This window comes from Cherax quadricarinatus, chromosome 22 (genome assembly GCF_038502225.1).
Source record: "Cherax quadricarinatus isolate ZL_2023a chromosome 22, ASM3850222v1, whole genome shotgun sequence".
NCBI classification, from domain to species: Eukaryota; Metazoa; Arthropoda; class Malacostraca; order Decapoda; family Parastacidae; genus Cherax; species Cherax quadricarinatus.
In genome coordinates, this window is record NC_091313.1 from 8,241,924 (window position 1) to 8,260,183 (window position 18,260).

At 39.0% G+C, this 18,260-nt stretch overlaps 1 protein-coding gene across 1 annotated transcript in view; it reads left to right on the forward strand.

The window, feature by feature from the left end:
• Window positions 1–7,759: 7,759 nt before the first annotated feature.
• NELF-B (negative elongation factor B) overlaps window positions 7,760–18,260 on the forward strand; it is a gene marked incomplete at its 5' end in the record, with an annotated part of 239,586 nt that continues 229,085 nt past the window's right edge. Inside the window, 2 exon segments of the mRNA XM_070087477.1 lie at window positions 7,760–7,858; window positions 16,131–16,319. Of these exon segments, the coding sequence (XP_069943578.1) occupies window positions 7,760–7,858; window positions 16,131–16,319 (288 nt within the window).

Sequence of the window (18,260 nt, forward strand, 5' to 3'; positions counted from 1 at the left end):
AGCATTTAGTAACTTATCACCTATTCCATATACAGTGGACCCCCGGTTAACGATTTTAATCCGTGCAAGAGGGCTCATCGTTATGCGAAATAATCGTTATGCGAATGAATTTTCCCCATAAGAAATAATGGAAATAAAATTAATCCGTGCAAGACGCCCAAAAGTATGAAAAAAATTTTTTTTTACCACATGAAATGTTAATTTTAATACACACAAACTGAAAAAGGCATGCACAATTACATGACACTTACTTTTATTGAAGATCTGGTGATGATTGATGGGATGGGAGGAGGGGAGAGCATTATCTTCTTACTGTTTAGAAGGGGAATCCCCTTCCATTAGGACTTGAGGTAGCAAGTCCTTTTCTGGGGTTACTTCCCTTCTTCTTTTAATGCCACTAGGACCAGCTTGAGAGTCACTGGACCTCTGTCGCACAACAAATCTGTCCATAGAGCTCTGTACCTCCCGTTCCTTCAAGACTTTCCTAAAATGGGCCATAACATTGTCATTGAAATAGTCACAAGCACGGCTTGCAACAGCTGTGTCAGGGTGATTTTCATCTATAAAGGTTTGCAGTTCAACCCACTCTGCACACATTTCCTTAATCTTTGAAGTAGGCACAATGGATTCCACAACTGGCATAGGCTTCTCAGGGTTAGCCCCAAACCCTTCAAAATCTTTCTTAATTTCCATACTAATTCTCACCCTTTTTACCACAGGGTTGGCACTAGAAGCTTTCTTGGGGCCCATGGTCACTTATTTTCCAGAAACAGCACCGAAAATACTGTAATAATACGAAATATTCCGAGTGTATGCTTGGATGTTACCGCGGAGGCTGGCTGGTAAACAATGGGACGGAGCGGCACATGTGAGGCTGGCTGAGGGCACATTGGACGCATCTCGGACGAAAATCGGTATGCGGGTTTTTAATCGGTATGCGCGGCAAAAATTTTGCGATAAAAGTAATCGTTATGCGGAAAAATCGCTATGCGATGCCATCGTTATGCGGGGGTCCACTGTACTTGCAACATCTGCCTCATTGCTCCTCTATCCACTCTATCATATGCCTTTTCTAAATCCATAAATGCAATAAAAACTTCCCTACCTTTATCTAAATACTGTTCACATATATGCTTCAATGTAAACACTTGATCTACACATCCCCTACCCACTCTGAATCCTCCCTGCTCATCCGCAATCCTACATTCTGTCTTACCTCTAATTCTTTCAGTTATAACCCTACCGTATACTTTTCTTGGTATACTCAGTAAACTTATTCCTCTATAATTTTTACAATCTCTTTTCTCCCCTTTCCCTTTATATAAAGGGACTATACATGCTCTCCGCCAATCCCTAGGTACCTTCCCCTCTTTTATACATTTATTAAATAAAAGTACCAACCACTCCAACACTATATCCCCTCTGCTTTTAACATTTCTGTCATGATCCCATCAGTTCCAGCTGCTTTACCCCCTTTCATTCTACGTAATGCCTCACATACCTCCACCACACTTACATTCTGCTCTTCTTCACTCCTAAAAGATGGTATACCTCCCTGGCCAGTGCATGAAATTACCGCCTCCCTTTCTTCCTCAACATTTAAAAGTTCCTCAAAATATTCTCGCCATCTACCTAATACAGTGGACCCCTGCTTAACGATCACCTCCAAATGCGACCAATTATGTAAGTGTATTTATGTAAGTTCGTTTGTACGTGTATGTTTGGGGGTCTGAAATGGACTAATCTACTTCACAATATTCCTTATGGGAAAAAATTTGGTCAGTACTGGCACCTGAACATACTACTGGAATGAAAAAAGTTCGTTAACCGGGGGTCCACTGTACCTCCCTCTCCCCATCTACTAACTCCCCTACTCTGTTTTTAACTGACAAATCCATACTTTCCCTAGGCTTTCTTAACTTGTTTAACTCACTCCAAAATTTTTTCTTATTTTCATTAAAATTTCTTGACAGTGCCTCTCCCACTCTTTCATCTGCTCTCCTTTTGCACTCTCTCACCACTCTCTTCACCTTTCTTGTACTCTCCATATACTCTGCTCTTCTTATAACACTTCTGCTTTGTGAAAACCTCTCGTAAGCTACCTTTTTCTCTTTTATCACTCCCTTTACTTCATCATTCCACCAATCACTCCTCTTTCCTCCTGCTCCCCACCCTCCTATAACCACAAACTTCTGCCCCACATTCTAATACTGCATTTTTAAAACTATTCCAACCCTCTTCAACCCCCCCACTACTCGTCTTTGCACTAGCCCACCTTTCTGCCAATAGTCGCTTATATCTCGCCCGAACTTCCTCCTCCCTTAGTTTATACACTTTTACCTCCCTCTTACTTGTTGTTGCCACCTTCCTCTTTTCCCATCTACCTCTTTCTCTAACTGTAGCTACAACTAAATAATGATCTGATATATCAGTTGCCCCTCTATAAACTTGTACATCCTGGAGCCTACCCATGTATATATACATGTATATATATATATATATATATATATATATATATATATATATATATATATATATATATATATATATATATACACTGACATGTATAGCACGCAAAATCATGGAAAAGATTGTCAGGAGAAGAGTGGTGGAACATCTAGAAGGGAATGATCTCTTCACCAGCAGACAACACGGTTTCAGAGACGGGAAATCCTGTGTCACAAACCTACTGGAGTTCTATGACATGGTGACAGCAGTAAGAGAAGAGAGAGAGGGGTGGGTGGATTGCATTTTCTTAGACTGCAAGAAGGCGTTTGACACAGTACCACACAAGAGATTAGTGCAAAAACTGGAGGACCAAGCAGGAATAACAGGGAAGGCACTGCAGTGGATCAGGGAATACTTGTCAGGAAGACAGCAGCGAGTAATGGTACGAGGTGAGGTGTCAGAGTGGGCACCTGTGAGCAGTGGGGTCCCACAGGGGTCAGTCCTAGGACCAGTGCTGTTTCTGGTATTTGTGAACGACATGACGGAAGGAATAAACTCCGAGGTGTCACTGTTTGCAGATGACGTGAAGTTGATGAGAAGAGTTCATTCGATCGAAGACCAGGCAGAAATACAAAGGGATCTGGACAGGCTGCAGACCTGGTCCAGCAACTGGCTCCTGGAGTTCAATCCCACCAAGTGCAAAGTCATGAGGATTGGGGAAGGGCAAAGAAGACTGCAGATGGAGTACAGTCTAGGGGGTCAGAGACTACAAACATCACTCAAGGAAAAAGATCTTGGGGTGAGTATAACACCAGGCACATCTCCTGAAGCGCACATCAACCAAATAACTGCTGCAGCATATGGGCGCCTGGCAAACCTCAGAACAGCATTCCGACATCTTAATAAGGAATCGTTCAGGACCCTATACACCGTGTACTTTAGGCCCATATTGGAGTATGCGGCACCAGTTTGGAACCCACACCTAGCCAAGCATGTAAAGAAACTAGAGAAAGTGCAAAGGTTTGCAACAAGACTAGTCCCAGAGCTAAGAGGTATGTCCTATGAGGAGAGGTTAAGGGAAATCAACCTGACGACACTGGAGGACAGGAGAGGTAGGGGGGACATGATAACGACTTACAAAATACTGAGAGGAATTGACAAGGTGGACAAAGACAGGATGTTCCAGAGACTGGACACAGTTGGAAGTTGAATACACAGATGAATCAAAGGGATGTTAGGAAGTATTTCTTCAGCCACAGAGTAGTCAGGAAGTGGAATAGTTTGGGAAGCGATGTAGTGGAGTCAGGATCCATACATAGCTTTAAGCAGAGGTACGATAAAGCTCATGGTTCAGGGAGAGTGACCTAGTAGCGACCAGTGAAGAGGCGGGGCCAGGAGCTTGGACTCGACCCCTGCAACCTCAACTAGGTGAGTACAACTAGGTGAGTACACACACACACACACACACACACACACACACACACACACACACACACACACACACACACACACACACACACACACACACACACACACACACACACACACTCACTCACTCACTCAAGGATGTGTACTTGCCTTTCATTGTTGCTGATTTATATACAGGTCCTCCATCACAAATCCGGCATCATTGGGACCTGTAGTGTGCCGGATTACAGAGTGGTTAGGTTAGAATACACTTAATAAAATTAACCGACTTGACTTGCACAAAGTTCATTGAACATCGGCAAAAATCAGACATTTCCGCTACTTTGAGCTCAATTTCAAGGTACTTTTCGTCATGAAAGCACTTAAAATCATGTCTATTTCTGTAATATATCTTCCATTCTATCAAATGAGTCCAAAAAAATGAGAATACAACCATAAAAACCATTCGAAAATATTCTGTAAAGAGGCGGCTAATGGCTGAGAAGTGAACTCCCGTGTTTATTGTCCATCTTTTTTTATTTTTGTTGTACTTTAGAAGCATCTTTCCATCATTCATTGCCCAAGTTTCATTAAGATAGCCAAACAAATAACTGAGAAAAAAACAATATTTACCAAAAGTCATATATGGCAAGCCCAAGCCAGGTACTGGAAATAAGTCACTTTGGCTTTTTTGGGTTATCCTAGGTTATCTATACATATGCTGCTATGTATGATAATCTGTGTAACTGTATTTGTGTATACCTGAATAAACTTATTTACTTCTATCAACTATCCAATAAAGTGGTCAGAAATTAGCAATTTGGCCAATTTCTCACAAATTTCAACAGATGCCAATTTCAAAATATGGTTCAGAATAAACAATGCAGACATTCCTGGCACTAAAATAACATTTTCTCTGTTCATTAGTCACGGCTACAAGCCCCTCTTATATTACTTTTGCTTACCATTTGGAGTTTTTATTCACAAAAAAATAGAAGATTTACTGTTATGCAAACTGCTGCATTATTGTAATAATTGTATAAATAATGTCAACCCATTCTTGACTCCTTGTTGGAATTTGGACTGGCAGGCGGACAGGTATTGGATGGTGATGTCATTTGTTTGCTCTTGAGCTTCGCTAAAGAATAGAATATTTTCGCTACTATGAGATAAGATAAGATAAGATTTCGTTCGGATTTTTAACCCTGGAGGGTTAGCCACCCAGGATAACCCAAGAAAGTCAGTGCGTCATCGAGGACTGTCTAACTTATTTCCATTGGGGTCCTTAATCTTGTCCCCCAGGATGCGACCCACACCAGTCGACTAACACCCAGGTACCTATTTGCTGCTAGGTGAACAGAACAACAGGTGTAAGGAAACGTGTCGAAATGTTTCCACCCGCCGGGAATCGAACCCGGGACCTCCGTGTGTGAAGCGGGAGCTTTAGCCACCAGGCCACCGGGCCACCAACCAGGCCACCGGGCCATGCCACCGAGCGCAATTTCAAGGCACTTTTCATCATGAAAGCAATCAAAATCATATCTATTTCTGCAGTATATCTTTCATTCTATCAAATGAGACCGAAAAAATGAGAATATAACCATAAAAAACATGTAAAAATATACCGCTAAGCGGCCGCTAATGGCTGAGAAGTGAACTCCGCTATTTATGGTCTGATTTCTTTCATTTTTGGTGTACGTTAAGAAGTATCTTTCCATCATATATATTGCCCAAGTATGAATAAGATAACCCAACAAACAAATGAGAAAATAATAATATAATAATAATAATAATAATAATAATATCTTTATTTACTACACGCACATGTACAAGGTATACAGGCCTAGCTGACATCAGTGACATACTACTATATAGAAAGCCGCTTGTTATGCTGAGTATTTCAAGAAAATTAGGTTAGTGTCCCAGGATAACACCCACACTAGTCGGCTAACACCCAGGTACCCATTTACTGATGGGTAAACATAGACAACAGGTGTAAAGAAACACGCCTAATGTTTCTACCCTGGCTGGGAATCGAATATTTACCAAAAATCATATATGGCTTACCCAAGCCAGGTACTAGAAATAAGCCATGTTAACTTTTTTGGGTTATCCTAGGTTATTTACACATATGCTGTGATAATCTATATAGAGAAAATAACTTTTTTGTTTCAGGTTTATGGTGCAGTACGAGTGTATATCACAGTTAGCCCTGTGTTATACTCCGTTTTCTCTAATATAAGCCCCCAAGACAGGGATAGGAGAATGGTACTTGTATACCATATCCTCTTCATACCTCCGTTGAACTGCTTGGTGTTATGCCAAATATTATTTATTCTGGAGTATTTAACATATTTTATGTTATTTATATTGTTTATTATGCCATATTAGATCAGTTGTGATAGGCAAATAAGCTGTAGTGTTGATATTAGAGTAATAATAAAACATATTCTCCTGCTTCATGAGACTGAGCTCATGACAACCAACAGTGGCTTCAAAGCCACCTTATCTTTAATGGATAATGTACTGTGTCAGTGCTTTACATAATGAGAAGCATTTCTTTTATTCATTGGAACCATGGCTAGGGCTAAAAGTAAGCAGGTTAAAACAGTAAATGGAGTAAAAGAAACTGGAATGACTTATGCAGCAAGTAGCGCCACCAAACAGTAGCAGCAGGTTGGTGTGGCGACCCTGGAAATTTGAAATTATGCTAGCCAAAATTAGTGCCGAATAACTGAAGGAACTGAATAACTGATTGCCGGATTTGTGATGGAGGACCTGTACTGCATTATTTTTAGGAAGGCATAAAAATCACATGATCATGATTGCAGATAACATAAAATTTATATCAGTATGCAAAGTAGTAATAAAGTTTAATGTAATTTTCTACAAGATGACTAGGGTAAATTTTCTAAATGGAATAATAGATGAATAATAGAATTTAATATTGATAAATGGCATGTAATAGAAATGGGAGAAAACAAAAACCTGCCACTCTAGCAACATCTGTGGCCTCAGATTATTCAACATCTTACCAGAAGATGTCAGAAACACTGGTGGAACAAGTGTAGAAGTCTTCAAGAGAAAACTGGACAAGTATCTTCACCAGGTGCCAGATCAACCAGGCTGTGATGGATATGCAGGGCAGTGGGTCTCCAGCAGCAACAGCCTGATTGACCAGGCTAGCACCAGATGAGCCTGGCCCATGGCCGGGCTCCAGGAGTAGAAAGACTCTCGCAACTCATCAAAGGTAAAGATATATCAAAGGTCCCACATGAAGATTATAAATGTTGGTGAAATATTGAAAGTATCAGACAAAGAAAGGGACCTAGTAGTAATTGTAGACAAAATTCTGTTATTGGAGGACCACATAAATGAAATACAGTATGAAGCTACCCTGTTCCACACTGCCTAACTTTATAATAGCTACAAAAACTTTTCCCAACTTATGTTAGGCCAAAATCAGGATTTAGTTGAGTATTGTTGTGTCTATGCAAGAAACATATCGATAAGATAGAAAAAATTCAGAAACACTCTGCAAAGTAACATTAAGATGTAACAAATGTGATTTATTAAGAACAACTAAAAATGAAAATTAAAGATGTTTCAAAAAGACTTCAGAACACTGGAAAGGGATTCAAGAGGAGGCAGGCCTTATGTGCTATAACCACTGAAAATTTCTAAAATTTATTTGATGGATTAAACACTGAAGTGGGACTTCATGAGCATAGCTTGGCCCCTGTCACTACAAATATTTAATCATGTAGGTAATCTTTTACTCAATGCATGCATAAAAAGCTTCTGATTGCCATTTAAATAATTCTGCTACCTTGTGTACTGTAGGCCCTTTTCCATTTATTTTTATTGTCTCTGCATATTTGTTACTTATATTTTTCCTTTATAGGTAGAAAATGGTATCCTCCTGCCATCACTGAGGCCCATGCTGCACCTTTTGGACCTGCATGGTGTAAAGCGACTTGATTTTCACAATTCTATTATGGAGGTGTGTAATCTGGTGATTTCTGTAAAAATACTCATCTAAACACAAAAGTGTAATAAACTGTTGGCAGTGGCACAAATAAACCCACTTGGAGACAATAAAATAGAAGATACAGTATCATGTACGGGTGTTCCTCAACTTCCTATGGCTCAACTTATGATATTTCAACTTTACGATGATGCAAAAGCAATTACTTTGGAGATGAAACTTAAAATAATTATCTAGCATGAAAGTGACAGGTCTGTAACTTGTATTCATTTATTTACAATACAATACTGGTATTTTGTTAGTTACAATAATTATTTGTTTATTTGCTTATTTACTGACTGTAGTTATTTATTTAGTATATCATTCACATTTGGCTTGCAATGGGTTTGTCAGAATATAACCCCATTGTAAGTTGAGGAGCACCTGTATGCACTCATGAACTATATTGTCTCCTCTGTGTGGGCCCATGTGCATCATGTTAATAATGTTCAGCAATTTTTTATTATTCTGTATTATAAATTGTGTGTTCAGTAGACTGTCATTTAACATGGTAGTTGTGTTCCTGAAAATGCTGTTTTAGTTAAAATCGTGGTAGACAAACTAAAGAACTTAAGGGAAAAATAGGATCATGTTCCTGGGAGCCCCAAGAAAGTCAAATAACTTTTTTTAGACCTCCAGATCTTACAAAAATAAAAGTGAATATGTAATTGTTCATTGTCGTGATGTATTATGTTGGTTTTACTGCTTAAGATTACAAATGCAACAGAAATAATAGTACAGTGGACCCCCGGTTAACGATATTTTTTCACTCCAGAAGTATGTTCAGGTGCCAGTACTGACCGAATTTGTTCCCATAAGGAATATTGTGAAGTAGATTAGTCCATTTCAGACCCCCAAACATACACGTACAAACGCACTTACATAAATACACTTACATAATTGGTCACATTCGGAGGTGATCGTTATGCGGGGGTCCACTGTATTTCTTACCTTAAATTGTGGGTGCTGGTGTTTGTGGGTGATTGTGGAGAGTGGAGAGTTATGCTGTGGCATTACTGGGCTGAGGTGGATGGCAAACATACTGGTACTGAAGTTGATGGTTGTACTGGAATGTGCATAAATTCTGTAATGGATTTCTGTTCTATTTTACCCTGCAGTACATTATAAAAGTGACGATAAGGCATCAGCTGCTCTAGACACCATTTCAGGGTCCTCTTCAGTAAAAAAAAATCTAACTTTAAGTCAGTCAGTAAATCAGTCAAGTCAATCAGTCAGTAAATCAATCAGATCAGTAAGTCAGGCAGCAAGTCAGTCACTAAAGTTAGTAAGTTAAGTCTTTCAGTAAGTCAGTCAGTAATATACTCAGTAAGTCAGTCAGTAATACAGTCAGTCAGTAAGTCAGTCAGTTAATCCTTTGACTGTTTTGGTCATATATATACATTACGAGCCACCGTTTTTGACGTATATCTACTCATAAATTCTAGCGGCTTCAAATCAAGCAGGAGAAAGCTGGTACACCCACATGTGAGAGAATGGGTCTGTGGGGTCAGTGTGCACCATATAAAAAAAATCCTGGAGCACGCAGTGCATAATGAGAAATGAAAAACTCCGGCCATTTTTTAAATTAAAATGCCAACTTTGTGGTCTATTTTCATATAGTATTTATGGTTGTATTCTTGTTTTCTTGATCTCATTTCATAGAATGGAAAACATATTATAGAAATAGAGGTAATTTTGATTGGTTTTACTTATGAAAAGGACCTTGAAATGAAGCTCAAAGTAGCCATTCTGATATGCAGTCATGAATGGGGTTGACATTATTTATACAATTATTACAATATTGCAGTAGTCTGCATAACAGTACATCTTCTATTTTTTGTTTGAATAAAAATTCAAAATAGAAAGCAAGAGTAATATCAGAGGGGCCAGGAATGTCTGCATTGTTCATTCTGGACCCTATTTTGAAATTGTCATATTTTTTTAATTTTTGTGAAATTGGCCAAATTGCAGATTTCTGACCACATTATTGGGTAGTTGAAATCGGTAAATGGGCAGTTTCTTGTACTCAGTCGATAGAAAAAATGTAGTTTTAAAGAAATAGCTATGAGTTTGGTTGACTGGAACAACGGAATTAGCCGAAAATAGGGCTCCAAGTGGGCAAAATCGCCGATTTGTAAATATCGCTGAGGTCGCTAAATTCGCAAGAGCGTAATTTAGTCAGTTTTCCATAAAATTTTGTTCTTTTGATGGCATTACAATCGGGTAAAGATTCTCTATCATTTCATAAGCAAAAGTAATTTTTTTTTTGGGGGGGGGGGGGAATTTGCAACACCAGGAGACGCCTCAGGCTTTGGGGTTGCGACAGTCAAAGGGTTAAGTAAGTCAGTAAATCAGTCAGTAAGTCAGTAAATCAGTCAAGTCAGTCAGTCAAGTCATTCAAGTCAGTCAGTCAGTCAGTCAGTCAGGAAATCACTCAGTCATCACACATACTCATATTTACCTCATTCTTTTTATGTGCACAGAGAGACGCTTCATTACGGCCACTGGCTATCTCTTGTCTAATACAGTGAACCCTCAGTTATCAGCCGTTCTGCTTATCGGCCAACTCGCTTATCAACCGGTTTTTTGGCTTCCGTTATCAGCCATTATTTCGCTTATCGGCCATATTGGACGCTTATTGGCCGGTGACGCTCGCGTGTTCCTGAGTCAGTGTAGCTGTATTGCTGGCTGAGTGAGGAAGCTTCTGCTTATTCATCCAAACATTTTGCTATAAATCAGTGTTTTTCTTTGTTATTAACCCTTTCAGGGTCCGTGCCATAGATCTACGGCTTTACGTTCAGGGTCCAAACAGTAGATCTATGCCATGAGCTCAGCTCACTCTGATAAGCTGTGAGCAGTACATTTGGGCCTAGATATGAGAGAATACATCTATGTGGTATATGTGCACCACATAAAACAAATCCTGCAGCACACAGTGCATAATGAGAGAAAAAAAACTGAGACCGTAATTTTCGATTAAAACAGCGACTTTGCAGTGCTGAGACTGTAATTTTCGATTAAAACAGCGACTTTGCAGTGTTTTTTCATATGTTTTTTATAGTTGTATTTGCAATTTCTTGGTCTCATTTGATAGAATGGAAGATATACTACAGCAATAGTGATGATTTTGAGTGATTTTCATTCTGAAAATGGCTTGAAACTGAGCTCAGAATAGCAGAAATGTTAAATTTTTGCCGATGTTCAAGAGTAAACAAATGACCTCACAAGTCTAATACATGACAGCTGGTGGGTCTAATATACATTCACAAATGTGGTTATATTATTTATACAATTATTACGGTATTGCATAACAGTAAATCTTCTATTTTTTAGTTTGAATAAAAATTCATAAATTCATAAAAAATCAAAATGGAATCCATTTGCAAAGCCTAGGAACATAACTAATGAACAGAGGAAATGTTAGTTTAGTGCCAGGAATGCCTGCATTGTTTATTCTGGACCCTTTTTTGAAATTGGAATATTTTGAACTTTGCATTAAATTGGCCAAATTACCAATTTCCGTTCACTTTATTTTGTTGTTGAAACAGTTGACTTGGCAATTTCTTGTGCTCAATCAATAGAATAGAAGTAATACTAGTGAAATAGCTAAGAATTAGGTCGACTGGAATACTATAATTGGCCTGAAATGGGAGTCAAATTCGGCAAAATCGCCGATGCATAAATATCGCTGACTCGTTAAAATTCACGAGAGCATAATTTTGTCAGTTTTCCATCAAATTTTGTACTTTTTGTTTTATTACCTTCAGAAACAGATTCTCTACCATTTCATAAGGAAAAATAAAATTATTTTTTGAAAATTCTTGGACCCTGGTGCACACTGTGAAATAAGTAAGCATGGCTCCAAAGAAAGTTCCCGTGGTAAAGAAAGTGAGGAACATAATGGAATTTAACCCGTAAACGGTCCAAGCAGATCTACATTCACATGTATAGTGCTCCAAAAGTAGATCTACGTTTTTTTACATATTTTCAAATAAAATGAAAAAAAAAAAACGTAGATAAAAGTTTTTTTACGTGTTTTCAATTGTAAAAAAAAAAAAAAAGAAGACGAGCTACTTTTTTTTACATACTATCAAATGTTGAAAAAACGTATATATACATTTGGACCGTTTACGGGTTAAGAGAGAAGTGATTGAAAAATTTGAGAGTGGCATGCGATTGTTGGAACTTGCCAGGATGTATGGGAAAAACAAATCTACCATCACTTCCATCCTGGCAAAGATGTAGACAGCCTGCACTGTCTGCACAGACAGCCCATGCTGTCTGCCAGCTTAGTTCATATTTCGCGCCACTCAAGTGCTGCCACCTATAGGTGTTGCCACTTCAGCCTGCCTGCCCTTGCCTCACTCTGACTCTCACAGCGGCCTACCAGGAAGACACAAGGCCTACTCCTAGCTCTCTCTCGTGGGATGGCCCTGCCCGGGCCATGGGCACAACACACAGGCCTGTGTACCCACCACGACTTAACAATAAAGTAAGAAGCCTCCGAAGACGTATCATTTACTCCCCGCTACCAGAACACCAAATAATCGCGTTATAAAGAAAGAAAAAATTAAAGAAGCTGATGTTGCGAAAGGAGTAAATGTGATAACGAAACAAAGGTCACCAATACTGGAAGATATGGAAAAGTTATTATTGTTGTGAATCAAGGTAAAACAATTAGCGGGAGATAGTGTTGTGGAATCAATGATTTGTGAGAAGGCAAAGCAGTTGTATGCAGACCTTGTAAATAAAATGCCTGGAACAAGCACTGTTGTTAGTGAATTTAGGATCAGCAAAGGCTGGTTTGAGAGATTTAAGAAGCACAGTGACATACATAGTGTGGTAAGGCATGGAGAGGCTGCAAGTTCTGATAAATGTGCTGCTGAAAAATTTGTGCAAGATTTCAAAGGGTACATAGAGGCTAAAGGATTCCTCCCCCAACAAGTGTTCAATTGTGACGAAACAGGCCTGTTTTGGAAGACAATGCCAAAGAGAATCTACATTACGCAGGAGGATAAGACCCTGCCTGTGGAAGATAGGCTTACTCTTTTGTTCTGTGCTCATGCTACTGGGGATTTCAAAGTGAAGCTTTTACTGGTGTATCCCTCTGAAAATCCCAGAGTGTTCAAGAAACACAGTGTTTTCAAGAGTAAATTGTGTGTGATGTGGAGGGCTAAGAATAATGCATGGGTCACAAGGCAAATTTTCAAAAGAGGGGGCGAATGATGTGTTTGGCTCGAGTGTGAAAAAATACCTCCAGGAACATAAATTACTACTCAAGTGCCTACTGGTACTGGACAGTGCTCCTGCTCATCCTCCAAACTTGGTAGACCTATTGTCTTTGGAATTCCGCTTCATCACAGTGAAGTTCTTGCCTTCTAACACCACTCCTCTCATCCAGCCCATGGACCAGCAGATCATTTCTAACTTCAAAAAACTATACACCAAAGCAGTGTTTCAAAGGTGCTTTGAAGTGACCTCGGACACACATTTGACCCTAAGAGAATTCTGGAGGAATCGCTTCAATATCCTCCATGGCATAAGCCTTATAGGTAAGGCTTGGGAGGGAGTGACTTCCAGGACTTTGAACTCTGCATGGAGAAAATTGTGGCTGAAGTGTGTCTGAGAGAGGGATTCTGAAAGGTTTGGGGCTAACCCTGAGGACCCTATGCCTCTTGTGGAATCCATTGTATCTCTGGGCAAGTCCATGGGGTTGGAGGTTAGTGGTGAGGATGTGGAAGAGTTGGTGGAGGACCACAGAGAAGAGCTAACCATTGAAGAGCTGCAAGAGCTTCATCTGGAACAGCAACAGACCACAGCTCAGGAACTTGCTTCAGAGGAGGAGGAAGAGGGAGTGAAGGAGGTGCCTTCTTGAGAGATTAAGGAGATTTGTGCAATGTAGACTAGGGTGCAAGCTTTTGCTGAAAAATATCACCCTGACCAAGCTGAAACAAGCTACATCTGCAACAGGTTCCGTGAAAGAACCTTGTCCCACTTCAGGGAAATCTTAAAGAGCCTCCAGAAACAGAGCTCTCTGGACAGATATTTTGTGCAACAGGGGTCCGGTGACTCTCAAGCTGGTCCTAGTGGCATTAAAAGACAAAGAAGGGTAAAGAAAGTGAGAAACACCATAGATGTGAAGAAGGAAATAATACAGAAGTATGAGAGCAGTGTGAAACTTGTTGAGCTTGCCAGGATGTATGGGGAAACACAAGTCGATCATCGCTTCTATCCTGGCAAGGCAAAGAAAGAACAAATCAAGTAAGCTGATGTTGCGAAAGGTGTTAATGTGCTAACCAAAAAAAGCCAATGGACAGTCGATCAGGTTGAGAAGTTGTTGCTGGTGTGGATCAAGGATAAAGAGATGGCAGGTGATAGTGTTTCAGAGACGATTATTTGTGAAAAGGCAAGGAAGTTGCATGCCGATCTGGTACAGAAAACTCCTGGAACCAGTGCTGATAGTGAATTTAAGGCCAACAGAGGCTGGTTATGGAGGGGGATTCCCCTTCCAAACACTAACCCTGACTCCCTCTCTCCTCCTCTCTATCTTCCAGATGCCATCACCAATCTTCAATAAAGGTAAGTAAAAATGTTATTTTATGTGTTTATTTAAATTTATTAATGCATAATTGTACACTATATTTGTTGTGTGTTGTGTTTTCTGGAATGGATTAATTGTATTTCCATTATTTCTTATGGGAAATATTGCTTCTCTTTTCAAACTTTTTGAATTTAGAACTAGCTCCTGGAACGGATTAAGTTCGAAATTTGAGGTTCCACTGTACATACATATATGTAGTCCTAGATGTAAGTTAGGATTAAGCTTGCCCAAAATGATCTGCATAAGTAAGGGGCTTTCCATGTGATTGATGTAATGTCATCCAGTTTTCCACAAATGATCATATGGAAGTAATTCTTGATTAATTGATTGATTTATTGACTATGAACATAAAAATCTCAGGTAGTAGGTTGGTAGACAGCAACTGCCCAGGGAGGTACTACCGTCCTGCCAAGTGAGTGTAAAACGAAAGCCTGTAATTGTTTTACGTGATGGTAGGATTGCTGGTGTCCTTTTTTCTGTCTCATGAACATGCAAGATTTCAGGTACGTCTTGCTACTTCTACTTACACTTAGGTCACACTACACATACATGTACAAGCATATATATACACACCCCTCTGGGTTTTCTTCTATTTTCTTTCTAGTTCTTATTCTTGTTTATTTCCTCTTATCTCCATGGGGAAGTGGAACAGAATTCTTCCTCCATAAGCCATGCATGTTGTAAGAGGCGACTAAAATGCCAGGAGCAAGGGGCTAGTAACCTCTTCTCCTGTATATATTACTAAATGTAAAAGGAGAAACTTTCGTTTTTCCTTTTGGGCCACCCTGCCTCGGTGGGATACGTCTGGTGTGTTGAAGAAAGAGCATAAAAATGTTATTGATTTAGTATTGTAATACAGCTTCTCTTCACTTAACAACAGAGTTCTATTCTTAAGACCACATTAGTAAACGAATTCTTTGCTAGTGCTAGTGGGTTTGATATTGTTTTAATGTCACCTTTGCACCATTTATAACATTTCTGATATACAGTGGACCCCCGGTTAACGATATTTTTTCATTCCAGAAGTATGTTCAGGTGCCAGTACTGACCGAATTTGTTCCCATAAGGAATATTGTGAAGTAGATTAGTCCATTTCAGACCCCCAAACATACACGTACAAACGCACTTACATAAATACACTTACATAATTGGTCGCATTGGGAGGTGATCGTTAAGCGGGGGTCCACTGTTTTTTTAAATGTTTATACAGTAGTATACTGTATATTGTAATAAACAGAATAAGAGGAAATCAGCTCTAATATACATTATTTAGGTATGCATACTGGTCAGATAGCCTGTCGTAAGTCCAAGTTGTCGGTAAATAAGTATGTCGCTAAGTGAGGAGAAGCTGTATTAACCCTGGTAAATGATATTAACTCTGATAAACTTAAAGTACATTTTTCTTTAATGGAGCTTTGCAGTGTCTTTACTGAACCATTCTGACTCAGCTTCATTCATTGGCCTTCAGCTAAATCCCTTGTATCGAAGTGTGAGCACCTTGTTTATTCACAGCACCTCAGATTACGTGCAGGGACATTACATGTAGGGACATTATTTTGTATGCTAAAAGCAATGTAGCATATTATACAGTCCAAACATATTTTTTAACTTGTATTACAGTAATAAATTGTGCTTTTTATTTTACAGGAGCTCCGAGATAAGTTAATATTTCAGATAACTGAGCTAGGGAAGCGAGAGGGCAGAGACAGAGATCGTAAACTGAAAGAGCTGCTCACCAAAAGCTTTCCTGTCATCAAAATTAAAGCCCTCCGCCCTGTTGTCATGTGCATACTGAAGCACATGTCGCATGTTGAGGACAAGTACCTGAAAATATTGGTGAATACTCATTTTGTCTGAGGGTTGGATGTGTTATGAAATGTTGTGATGCTATATTGGTTTTATTTTCCAAAATTAGTGCTCTATTTTTTATATTGTAATTTCAGTGAAACTCCTCCACCTCTGCTCACTAAAACACCTTAGTTCTTTTTAATGTGAAAACTTATTGTCTCTGTTGTCTATAGCATTGATACTCTTTGGAATAACGTCATAGACTTATCTTTTTTAGTAAGTGATTCATAGCTTCGAGCAAATTATACCACATGGTGTTATGTCACATAGTAGTCTATCAAGACATTGTTCCTTCTCATTTTTCTCCATCTAGGATAGTACTAGCTAGGTTTTTTTTTTTTTTTTTGCTTAAGATAGCATAGTAACCCCTTAAGGTAAGTAATGGGCAAGTAACCCCATCTCCTGTATAAACTGCTAAAAACAAGAAAAAGAAAAACTTTATAAAACTGGGATGTTTAAATGTGCATGGATGTAGTGCAGATGATAAGAAAGAAATGATTGATAATGTTATGAATGAAAATAAGTTGGATGTCCTAAAAAGGGGGTAGGGGAGTTTCAGTGGGGAGAAATAAATGGTATTAACCCTTTGAGGGTTGAGAGACCCTCTCCCAAACTCGTTCTCAGGGTCGAAAAATTTAAAAAAAAAAATTATTTTTTCTTGGGAAATGATAGAGAATCTTTTTCCAATCATAATGACACCAAAAGTATGAAATTTGATGGAAAACTTATGGAATTATGCTCTCACGAAGTTAGCTGTCTCAAAATGCGCAATTTCACCCACTTTGAGCCCTATTTTTGGCCAGTTCCAATGTTGCAGTTGACTAAAATCATAGCTGTTTCCCTAGAACTCCATTTCTTCTATCGATTCAATACAAGAATCCACCTATTTACCAATTTCAACTACCAAATAAAGTGGTCAGCAATTGGCAATTTGGGCAATTTCACACAAATTTCAAAAGATGCCAATTTTTAAATAGGATCCAGGATAAACAAGAGAGACATTCATAGTACTAAAATAACATTTTATCTGTTCATTACTCAAGTCTCTAGGCCCCTCTTACATTACTTTTGCTTTCCATTTTGAATTTTTATTCTCACAGAAAATAGGTTTTCTGTTATGTATACTACTACAACATTGTAAAACGGTATAAGTTATATCAGCACACTTGTGAAAGAATATTAGACTCACCAGTTGACGTGTATTGAACACGTGGCTTGATTTGTTTACTCTTGAACCTCGGCAAAAATCAATCATTTCCGCTACTTTGAGCTCAATTTCAAGGTACTTGTCATCGTGAAACCAATCAAAATCATCTCTAATTCTGTAATATATCTTCCATTCTATCAAATGAGACCAAGGAAATGAGAATACAACCCTAAATACCGTATGAAAATACACTAGAAAGTTGCTGTTTTAAACCAAAAACACAAAGTTTTTTTTTCTCATTATGCACAGCATGCTTCAGGATTTTTTTTTATACTGCGCACACTGACCACACAGACCCATTCTTTCATACGTAGGCCTGCCAGCTTTCTTCCACTAGATTTGAAGGCGCTAGACAGTAGGCGTACAAGCACGTGACCGACCCTGGCTGCAATGATGTACTTGTACATGACTGACCCTCAAAGTGCTAAGTCAGAAGTATCTGAGAAAGTTAGAGCTAAGGAAGGGATAGCAATAATGTTGAAAGATCAATTATAGAAAGAGAGGAGGGAACAAAAATGCATAAATTCAAGGATTATGTGGATTAAAATAAGGGTCTGATGCAAAAAGTGGGTCATAATAAGTGTGTATGCACATGGAGAAGAGAGGAGTGTAGAGGAGAGAGAGAGAGATTTTGGGAGATGTTAACCCTTTCAGGGTCCGTCCCGTAGATCTACGGCTTTACATTCAGGGTCCAAACCATAGATCTACGCCATGAGCTCAGC